At 40.1% G+C, this 11,131-nt stretch overlaps 1 protein-coding gene across 2 annotated transcripts; it reads right to left on the minus strand.

Annotated features, from left to right (window-relative positions):
• Window positions 1-395: 395 nt before the first annotated feature.
• LOC122870058 (solute carrier family 2, facilitated glucose transporter member 4-like) lies at window positions 396-11,131 on the minus strand. Of its 2 annotated transcripts, XM_044183742.1 has the most exons (11): window positions 10,897-11,125; window positions 8,765-8,860; window positions 6,363-6,523; window positions 4,801-4,925; window positions 4,567-4,682; window positions 4,148-4,310; window positions 3,119-3,306; window positions 2,865-2,969; window positions 1,770-1,871; window positions 1,476-1,679; window positions 396-1,310 (listed from the first exon to the last, which is right to left on the minus strand). In XM_044183742.1, exons 1-11 carry the CDS (start codon window positions 10,927-10,929, stop codon window positions 1,086-1,088), a joined length of 1,518 nt encoding a protein of 505 aa, XP_044039677.1. In that variant the 5' UTR covers window positions 10,930-11,125; the 3' UTR covers window positions 396-1,085. The 2 variants fall into 2 exon arrangements, with proteins under 2 accessions (XP_044039677.1, XP_044039676.1); XM_044183741.1 differs by having other exon boundaries at window positions 1,476-1,871; window positions 10,897-11,131.

An 11,131-nucleotide genomic window follows, 5' to 3' on the forward strand; every position in this document is an offset into this window, starting at 1 on the left:
GGCGAAGTAGTATGTCCCAATTGTAAGCATACTGCAGAAACAGTACATACTTTCTAAGGGCAGCTGCAGTACGTACTAAAAGTAAAAAGCAAATCTGTATCTGTACTGATACTCGTTTCAGCCGAGTACTCTTCTCAACCCTACCGGTTACTCAAAATAATCTCCAGACAAATCACAACAAATCTGTGGATTATCTTGAGTAAACAGGTAAGAGGAAAAATATGTATTTTTGATTTTGGGGTGAACTGTCCCTTTTTTAAATTTGAATAAAAACATGTTTTTTTTTCTACAAAATCCTTTTCTTAAACTAACAGAAGTCAAACATCCCAAATGTTACATGTTGTCCAAACCCAAGCAGCTGTGCAAGAACGTTGCCTAAATAAATTAATCTAAAATTGGTAGTCATAATTTTAATCTGGAACTGTCTGATCAAAGAAGTAAACAAGATTGCATTTTATGCCAGTTTTTGTTACAATTTTCAATACTTTTTTACAGTTTTTTTTGTTTTGTTTTTTTACGTGTAGTTCAATAGTAAAAATTTGAATGCCGTATGGTAGTCTCTTACTTAAATCTGTCAGTTAAACGTGTTTCAATCGATTGGATTTACACTTCTAGAGCGTTCCCAGCAAGCACACTTGACTGTATATCCTGTTTTTTACCTCCAAACTCTGAAAACTTTGGATGTCTTTGTATATAAAGTGCAGGAATTCCAAAGTCTCTCCACCTCCGTCTGTCAATATTGCAACTGAGTGTATCACTGTGGAATAAAATCCTACCACACTGGCAGTCAATGCGTCAACAGTCCAAACACTTTGTTCTCAGGTGCATCTTATTCCGTGAAACTATAGTAGTCAACTCTTAATTCATAGGTTTTTAGCCTTTGTCGTAACCATTAACCTCATATTGTAGTGGTACCAACAAAGGACAATCCCAAAACACACGTTTAACACTGCTTTGGCACCACAATATATATGAATACAACAACTAACCTCAATATACATGTCAGAAAATAAAAGTTTGGAGTCCCACATACACAGTTCATCCCAAACTGTACTCAGTTTCATCTCTCTTCAGGCAGGGACTCTTTAGTTGATGCTTTCCTCCCCCAAGTAGTCCAGCTCGGTGCTGGACTTGTCCAGGTCCATGTCCAAGTCCATGTCTATCATTCCTCCCGTCGAGTGCTGGTGAAAGTTTGCTGCGATCTGTTCAAAGGTCTTGCCCCGCGTCTCTGGCACCCGGAAGAATGTGAAGATGAGAAAGAAAAGGAGGAGTGCCGCGAAGATCAGGAAGACGTATGGCCCACAAAGGTCCTGGGTAAGGATGGGATCAGATTGAACAACATGAGTCGGAGCAGACCTCGGACATTTGTAGAAAATGTAAGAGCTACACTTGAATGAGGCAGAGAAAATCATCTGTGGGCTACTCATCATTGCGTAGGACATCCACAACATCTACTGAAGTAAAAAAATACTCACAGCAACATATTGGAAGCACATGCCGATGATGAAGTTGGCAGTCCAGTTGGAGAAGCCGGCCACAGCCATGGCAGCCGGCCTTGGACCCTGAGAGAACAGCTCAGCTACAAAGAACCAGGGGATGGGACCCGGACCGACCTCAAAGAAGGCCACGAAGCCAAAGATGGACAGCATGCAGATATAGCTCATCCAAGGAACACTGTCCTGAGAGGTGGGAGAAAAAAAGGCTTCAGAGTTTTGTTTTGAGAAAATATCGATAACAGTACATGATCCCTGCATCTTTGGGAGACTGACCAATAAAGCAAGAGCCATGGTCATGATGATGGCACAGATGCACATCCCACCAAGTCCTAGCATGTGGAGCGTCCGTCGACCCATCCTCTCTATCAGGAAGAGCTGTTAATAATAAGAAAACAGGGAAACCGAGAGGTTGTTATCCTCAGTTGGCAATTAGAGCTAAAACTTACATATTCTAATTTAGTTGCTAAAGTTAGCTATTCACCTAGTTTGTCCTGAAATATGATTCTGTCAAAAAATATGATTCATTTTCAAAACAAGACTAAGAGTCTACAGCCATGCTAGCAGCTCTGTGAGGTTGAACTTGCGGTGCTTTGAGACAAATGCTAACTTCAGCATGCTAGCATGCTAACAATGACAATGCTTACATACTTTTGTTTAGCAGGTATACGTAATGTTTACCACATTTAGTGTCTTAGTTTAGTGTGTTAGCATGCTAACATTTGCTAATTAGCACCATACACCAACTACAGCTGAGGCTGATGGGAATGTCATTAGTTATAGTTTTAAAACTTTGACTTTGTGGCGCTAGATGAAATGTCAGGGGATCAACCAAGTTATTACAGTTCAACTTGAGGAGGACATGAATGTCTGTACCATATTTCATGGCTGACAATGTCAACCTCATGGTGGCGCTAGAGGAAAAGTCTGGATCATCAGTGTCGATAGGATTCGTCCTCTGGGAGCCTTTAATTTCTGTACACAATTTCACAGAAATAACTAATAGCTATTGAGTTTTTTTAGTGGTGGACAGACCGACATTGTCATCCCAAGATCCACGCTGCTAGCATGGCTAAAGAGCACGCATCTTGACTCATTTAATGACATTGAAACATCTTGACCTGCCAAACCAAACTTTGGATGAATATTTTTAGAGGCAGGCACAAGAAAAAGGGCTACCAACCTGCCGTGTTATCTTATTTGCTCTTTGATAACAATGTTAAACAGTAATAGAGACACAGTGCTACAAGTGAGAGGGACAGTAATCTTTAGCATACTAAATTAAAAAAAGATCGAACATTTAATCTTTTATAAGGAAGGAGGAGTACATCAAAAAGCCGAGATGAAGGCATGTTGTTTTTTGTTACTGACCGAGACCACAGTGAAGGCACAGTTTACCACGCCTGCTCCTATGGTGGCATAGATTGGACTCTGGACTCCTGCCTTCATGAAGATACTGGTGGAGTAGTAGAAAATCTGGCCAGAGGGGTAAACAGATTAAGATTATGTCAATATTATACTGCACTGATTCACTTTTTTAAAGATTATCCTTTTGGAGACTTTATGCTGTGTGTAATGCTGTCATTGGACACTGAATACGTTTATAAAGGAGCCCCCTGACTCACTGCATTGATCCCAGACAGCTGCTGGGAGAGCTGCAGCAGGATGGAAATGATGATAGGCTGGCGGTAGAGTGGAGAACGAAAGAGTTCCGGGATAGACACCTTCCTCTCCATGTCCATCCTCCTCTTCTCCTCCTTCATCTCTGCCAGCATGTCGCCCACCTCCTGCCTGCCCGTCAGCCTCCTCAGGCCTGAACAAAGGAGACGTTTAATGAGTGAGAATTGAGAGGTGTGTATGTTATATTAGAGTTTCGGCCACTATTTCTTTAAGGACAAATGCTTGAAGCCACAGAGGCTCTAGGGGGCTCTATAGGGCCAACTTAAGATCTTATGTACACTATAGAGACACTGTTCTAGTACAATCAGCCCCATAAATGTTACGTAAGGTGGCCCTAAAGTACTTTAGTACAAATAGCAAGGTACTGTACAGTAAGTGATTAGACAGTGTAGTAAACCTGACCAACAAACACACAGTAAGTTGACCCAAGTTCACTTCAGCATTTCAGCTTTCTCTCACAAAATTTAAATTACTGTGGTCATATTTCAACAGCAACAAAAATACAGAAAACATCAATAAAATGTCCAACTATTGTAGCCAAATCCACAGAAACAAGCAATCAGGAATAATGACAAAATAATGAGATTTATGTTGTACTTGTGGACCTGCAAAATGTTGCATAAGCTGACTGGTGACATTTTATAGATATCTTGAAAATATGTTATTTTATTATAGTTTTGAAGGAGGCTGTTGTATTTCTGTGTGGTGGTCCAGTTTAGCTTTGACTGAAGATGATAATGACTGTCCATTCCATTCATGATCATAATTTCCCATCACATATTTAGGTTTAAAATTTAGCTACACAAAAATAAACCACAAATAAAATGATGTTGAAAGTGACAGCAACCTATATATATATATATATAAAATAAAAAAAAGTTGGCCTCTCCAGATTGAGTAAATAAAAAAAAGCTTAACTCAAGACCGAGACCTTAAAGATGACCTAAGACCGGCCTGGAGTCAGCCCCGCTCACCTCTCTTGGCCTGGTGCTCCTGGCAGCGGATGATGTAGAGGAAGCGGGGGCTCTCGGGGCAGAAAGGCAGAAGTGCCATCTGAAGTACAGTCGGCACAACAGTTAAACCCAACAGAACTGGCCACAAGTCCTCGCTTCCCAGTAACACCTCCAGACCCAGGATCTGCACAGAAAGAGGGGTCAGATGTGAGGGCATACGATTTAAAAAGATGCTAAAAACATTTATAGTAAACGCGGTGGTTTACTATTAAAGTTCTGATCACCTTAAGACATTTTCTCACAAATAAGCTGCATGTTTGAAGATTCAGGATCTTTTTGAGAAAAATGGCCTGATGATTTTCAAATTTTAACTTTCAATCTTTGTTCATACAGAAAGGTTTTATGATCTGTAACATCAATATCATAGTGTGCTGTCTTACCTGCGCTATGAGAATACCAGTGACTATAGCCAGTTGGTGCATCGTGCCCAGTGCCCCTCGCAGACTTGTAGGAGCTATCTCACCCACATACATCGGTGTCAGGCTTGATGCCAAACCTGCACAGAGGAAAGTTGGATGAGAGACAGAAACTTTATATCAGGTGTGAAGGAGCTTTCAAATACATTCCTGTGAATTTCCTGTGATTTTAAAAGAACACAACAGTGGACCACTCACCACAGTAGACACCGATGATAAAGCGTCCGAGGATCATCATTTCAAAAGAGCGGCAGAGCTTGGACAACCCCATCAGACTTCCACCCATGAAGGCAAACAAGTTGTTTATGAGCATGGCTTTCCTCCTGGAAAAAACACAGACAAGTATCTTTGTAGTAATTCAGTTCTCAATTGTACACAGATTGTATTGCTGAGAGGCTGTTTGTTAAAATAACACACATTCTTATAAAATCGCAATAATCATAACATTACTGTTGGTACTGTAAGTGATAGGGCAACACAATGCTTTTACAGACTGGGATGATGACTTTGAGAAAACAACATATAGAACACTAAAACCCTACAATCACATACTGTACTTTGATAGGTAGGCTATGATGCGTGAATACCCTGAGAAAAATGTAAAGATGTATTCAGGGTGAGTATATCTGACAGGGATACATTTTATTTCACAGATTTTTACTGAAACAGTTTTTTGTCTAGCTCTATTGTAGCTTGGATGTGCCAGTGATATTTTAGCCTCCAGAGGTCAGTGTCGTACAATAACGTTGAAGGCTTTAATTTGCATAATCCCTGAAAGTACTAGTTATAACCTTAAAGAAAACTTAAATATGGCACATTTACTAACCTCACCCATGCAGTTTGGCATCATTCCATTTTGTATAAAGTTATTTTTAGACCATGATTATTACAAGTCATGCCAAAAGGTTCTTCTTCCAGTGCTGTGCAGCAAAATGACTAGAGCATATGTAACAGAGGCAGGCGTTTGGTTCAAACCAGGTGCCACCTATACTGAAAAGCTCAACAATCAACATTTAGATTTTAAAGATCCCTCCAGACATGTTTTAAGACATATAATAATTATCTGCTTTGAATAATGATTTGAGTCTGTTTTTCAGCAAAAGAAAAAAGGTGAAATGTGAAAACAGTCTTCTGGTGTCAAACTCTGCACGTAAATGATCCTGCACAGTGAAGGTCAGACATCCAAGCGAAGTAACAATAAGCTTTTTTAGGAAGACCTTGTACTGAGCGCACCAGAGCTGAACGCTGCCACCCCTCGACCCCCACCTCCTCCACACACCCCTCCTGATACAGTGCTGCCAGCCCTTTTAAGATCCACTTTCAGTAGGTGGAAGCTGTGAAGCTTGGGCACTGAAATATTTTATCATTTGCTTGATTGTCCAAGCCTAAGATAGCGTGGATTCAGGAAGACTTTTGTAATTTGGTTAACTATACAGTATGTATGCTGTATAATATGCTGATTATTATTATTATTCATCTCTATTCAACTTGACTTGATTGTAGAAAGTATTTCAGAAAGCTAGAAGACCCGTTTTGCTTTACTGGGCAGCATATTAAAGAGTGCAACCACTGACATGGCTGGAAACAGGCACTGGAACCTAAACTTTATTGTAATATAGTAAATCTATTGTAGTCTGGAGCATAAGAAAGGATTTCAAAGGTTTTGAGTTCATGCAACATGACACAGGCAAGATATAAACTCCCAATTCTAGTAGAAATACCTAAATTAGAGTGTGTGGCATCCTGGTGTGTTTCCCTACCTGCCCAGCCACTCGGAGATGAAGCCCACACAGAAGGAGGACAGCATGCCGCCGATGGAGAAGATGGCCACGGACAGGGACCAGAGGGAGGTGAGGGTCCCTGTGGGGATAGGCTCTCCATACCGATGCACCCATGTTGCGTTATAGTCCTCCTCAATCATCTGCACAGGGCACAGAGGTCACAGCACGAGACATGTTAAGCAACAGACCGTATATTTAAGAATATAGAAGAAATAAGGTAAGTTTAGGTGTTAAGTTTGTCATAGTTAAAGAAACAAGTTTAGAGATTTAGAATCTCTGGGATAGCCCACACAGCTTGTGACCCTAATAACAGGAATTTAAAATCAGCCTTTGTAAATAGACAAGGATAAGGATACAGTACAAGAATGCTAAAACTGTCATGTAAGATACCAGAAAAAACTAAAAACAAACTAGAATTACTGCCCCACAGTTCACAAAATGTGGTGCTTTTGTTTTCTCCTGGCCTTTTTAGATGCGAAGCCTCTCTATGAGCTGTAGGTGAAACTCACTCACAGGATCACGATTAGCTAGGCGCGCTCCAATACGTTGTTTGCAGTCACATGACTCCGATGACGCTTGAAATTCAGAATGAGGCAGGAAGTGAAAGGCAGAATGGACGAGATAGAGGAAAGCCCGTACTGTGCTAGTTATTGTTTACTCATTCTGTCGTCCCAGTCAACATGTGTGTGAAATCTGGAATCGCCCAATTCATTCTTACATTATGGCTAAAAACCTATTTTGAGATCACAATGACCTTTGACCTTTGAGTCGAAAGTGTCACCTGTTCACTATCCGACCAACTGTGAAATATGGTCACAATCTCCCTTCTGTTCCTGAGTCTCGGTGTTGAATAATGGCCAAAAAAGTGTTTTCCAGGACATTATGATGTCACAGTAAATCTGACCTTTGACCTTTTGGGTAAAAAATAGATCACAAAATCACTACATCTGTGTAAAATTTTGTCACCATCATCAATGCTTGATAACATAATACCTCCGGCCACAGCTATAGGAAGATTTACTCTTTTTCAGGATACAGAATTTAACACGTTCGATTCACACCAGGGTCTCAAGCTTCAATACTTTTAGGTATCAGCCAGAATGTGTCAGTAGCACAGAGTCTTTAAAGCTGACAAGTACTGATATGGAAAGCTGGCATGGTCAGTTTTTAGTATGGCTCTCTACAGTCTACAGAGGATTATGTAGAAAAACGTGTATATTTATCAAATTAGGTTAATTGAAAAAATTATTTTTGTATCAAACTTCAGATATTGTGTGTGCGCTAACACTGAAAATCATATCCAGCCCTTTTCACACTTAAGTTGACCAATGCCAGAGTTTTACTATTTACTATTTATATATGTAAAGGAGTTATCAGTAAAAACAAATCCATATGGAGGATGCACAGTGCAGAAATTAAAGAATAATCTACAGGTAATAAACTATAAATTGAGGGTTTACAACCTTAATGAAAAGGTAGAGCAGTTTATTCTGTATATTAAAAACAACCAACACTTTCTAAAACAACTCTATTGTAATGGCCAACAAAACTGTGTCAAAATGTCACAACTTCTCTTTGAAACTACCTTGTTCTGCAATGCATTTCTTTATTGACTTGCATATTCAAGTCCTGACTAAAGAGCAGCATACGGTACATACACGGTATAGGCAGTCATAAATAATAAAGTACTATATGCATTTCTCACATGCAGTACCCGAGCGTGCCTTCATGCTGGAACGCCAGATGTGGCTGCAATATGAGCAGGAACATATTTTAGGGCCAGAGCAAGTCAGGTTTTCAAAAAATCATGTGCCTATCTATATGTACTGTGCATACAGTGTTTGTATTTGAAGGCTCTGTAAGTACATGTAGCACCCTGTTGCCCTGTGACAGAAAACTAATTATATAACCCCCCCCCCCATAAAACAGACAGAAATATCCTCCCTTTCCCATCACACCAGAGTTAGACATGTTATGGCACTGCTGTGTTTCCGTACAATAAAGACCTTGCTCTCCTGTCCCCCCTCTGTCATTTTAAGTGTTAATCTGACTCCCTTGCATTTATCTCCTTTGCATCAGATGATTTCAACGCATCACGTGCCTGGGACTGTTTCCCTCTTCCAAGTTTATTTTCTAAACACCATCGGCACCGTTTGAGGCAGCGCGATGGGATGTTGTGGCGTCAAACACACCGCACTTATAAAATCAGGAAAATATGAGAAACAGCTTAGTTGACGTCTGCTTGAATGTCACTGACTTACATCAGCACTTTTATTAACACACGTCCATTTTTTTAAACAGACCGACACCAGTTTGGCACTTTCATAGGGTTTTATTGGCTAGTTCTGAATGCCATCCTTGTGGTCGGTGAGTCATTTTACCTTCTGAGGTGCATTGATGACACCGATGTTGTATCCAAACTCCAGAGATCCCAGGACAGCAGTGAAGACTGAGAGCGCAAAGGTTCCAGTCACTGTCTGGAGTAGAAACACACACAAACAAACACATATAGAGAGGCAAAAAAACATTAAAAACGGTATTATTTTCAGAACAGTGAGTGATGCTTAGAAGCTTTTGTGTAAAGATAATAATAGCAAATAATGAGAGAGCTGAAGCGGGCACAGGGATTGGTTTCAGCCATACTCCACAAACATCAACTATATATAACTGTGATCCTGATGAGACAGTCTCTTCAGTGCTGCCCATGACTTCAGAGGCTGCTATACTTTTGACGCCTGAACTTTAACTTCCCTTCAGTTCCCCCATCAGGCTACAGGCACCTGTCTCCACGGTGACAGATGAGATGAGCTTGGATGAGGTCTTCCACTCTAACGAAGTGTGTTAAAGTCTCAAAGAGCCATTTCATAACTGGCAGATTTGTTACCTAGCAGCTCCATGCGAAAGACATAACTCTGTAAAACAGAAGAACGTGGCGATTTTCATGGGGATTTTATTTACTTTTAGAGGATTTATGAAGTCTTTCAAGTCCTGCTGGATAAACAAAAAAGAAAACACACCCATCATGCTAACAAGGCTTCCTGAAAAGTTGACATTGTGGTGATGTGGGCCATCTAACTAACAACAATACGCTGTGACTTCAAACTAAAATTTAGAAATGAAGTTTCATCTTCAGTTTGAACAGAATAATGTCTTTAATATGGAAAAACCAGTTCATACACCTGGCAAGTGTGCAATATTTGAAAATGCATAATAATACAATATGTGTAATTAGATAATGATAAAAAAGTGTCTAAAAGAAAGCAAGAGAATCTATAAGCCGTCTGTTGAATTGTATTCTATTGTAATCTATGGGTCGTTCAGCAAAGTTTGAGTTTGCATGTAGTTTGAGTCTGTGTGTGTAGTTAGTGTGCGTCTGTAACACTGCGTTATGACCTTGCTATGCTGAGCCTCTAGATAAATGCTGTTTAGTATTCATGAACCAAAACAAAAGGGTGTGTGTCTGTGTGTGTGTAGGTGTGTGTGCACGTGTCCTGGCAGCCAGTTATGCTCTATTACACTTCATGTTAACTGCATTTCAGTAAAAACTGCCTTACATAGTTGAGTGCTCAGTAGTTCATTTACTTTTCACTTATCGTGAATGAATCTGTACCTGCTTTTAATAACTGTAAGATATAATAAAGGGCCATGTCAAATCACAAGCAACATTTTTCAGGGATTTATTTTACATTGTAGTGTTCACACAGTCTGTCGCCTCTTTATTGGCGATGAAGCAGCTTCAGGAGTCGTTGTCTTTGTGGCATCCCAGATAACAGTCCACTCTCTCTTGTTTCAAGATTATGGAGAGATTAAACTGTCCAGAATCAGAGGAGTAACACTTAAAACTGATTCGCACAACACAAGCATTGTTGATCAGGGTAGTGAAAAGGAACCAGTCAAATTAGGTGGCCTGTAACAAACCCACAGCACTTAACTCTGACCTGTAAACTCAGATATTTGGCTGGTCAAGGGCACTGCTCAGGACTAAATAAGGGCCAAAGCTCATTCACATCAAGGCTGATGTTGGTTTTCCTCCCCACTGAAAGTGACACTTTTTTTTTGTAGTTACTGATTGTTGCAAAGGCCATTATTATTGATTATCAGTATTATTCATTTTTCATTATCTTAAACTCTACATAAAGGATTTTGCTTTACATATTTTCAACGAATATGCTTCACGACATATTTTAGAGCTGGGAGAAATTAGAAAAATCTTTTATATCATATTAATTTTCAGATCATTTTTTGCCTGCCCAATCAACGAGATTGTGCTTATTTATTGGATTATACGAGACGCATGCCTTTTCTCTCACAGGTTTTGTGTATGACGGAGATAAACCCGTGCGTAAAATATATCCAAATAAATACACACCAAGCAGTGAATGCGCACGGAGTAAGACTAAAATAACGGCTTGTCGTACAGAACACAATTCATTACATCACTTTTGTGAGTAAAAAACAAGCCCAGCTACATTTATGAATTGTGAAAAGCTCTCATGAAAAAATGAAAAATTACCTCCCCTCCAAGTTGCTGAAACCCGGCCGGCATGACTTTGGCAGCTCCAGGCACCCAGTAGCAGTAGATGGCAGATGCGTCTGGTGCCAAATAGAGACAAGTGAAACTCCCCCAAAAGGACAACAAGCCCCGACCTTAATCTTTAGCACTTTAGCACCAAAAAAAAAAAAAAAAGCGCACGGAAAAGTAAACTCCAAAAGAGAAGTGTCCTGTACTGTAGGGTGTCCTCTCTTCT

This window comes from Siniperca chuatsi, linkage group LG22 (genome assembly GCF_020085105.1).
Source record: "Siniperca chuatsi isolate FFG_IHB_CAS linkage group LG22, ASM2008510v1, whole genome shotgun sequence".
Lineage (NCBI taxonomy): Eukaryota > Metazoa > Chordata > Actinopteri > Centrarchiformes > Sinipercidae > Siniperca > Siniperca chuatsi.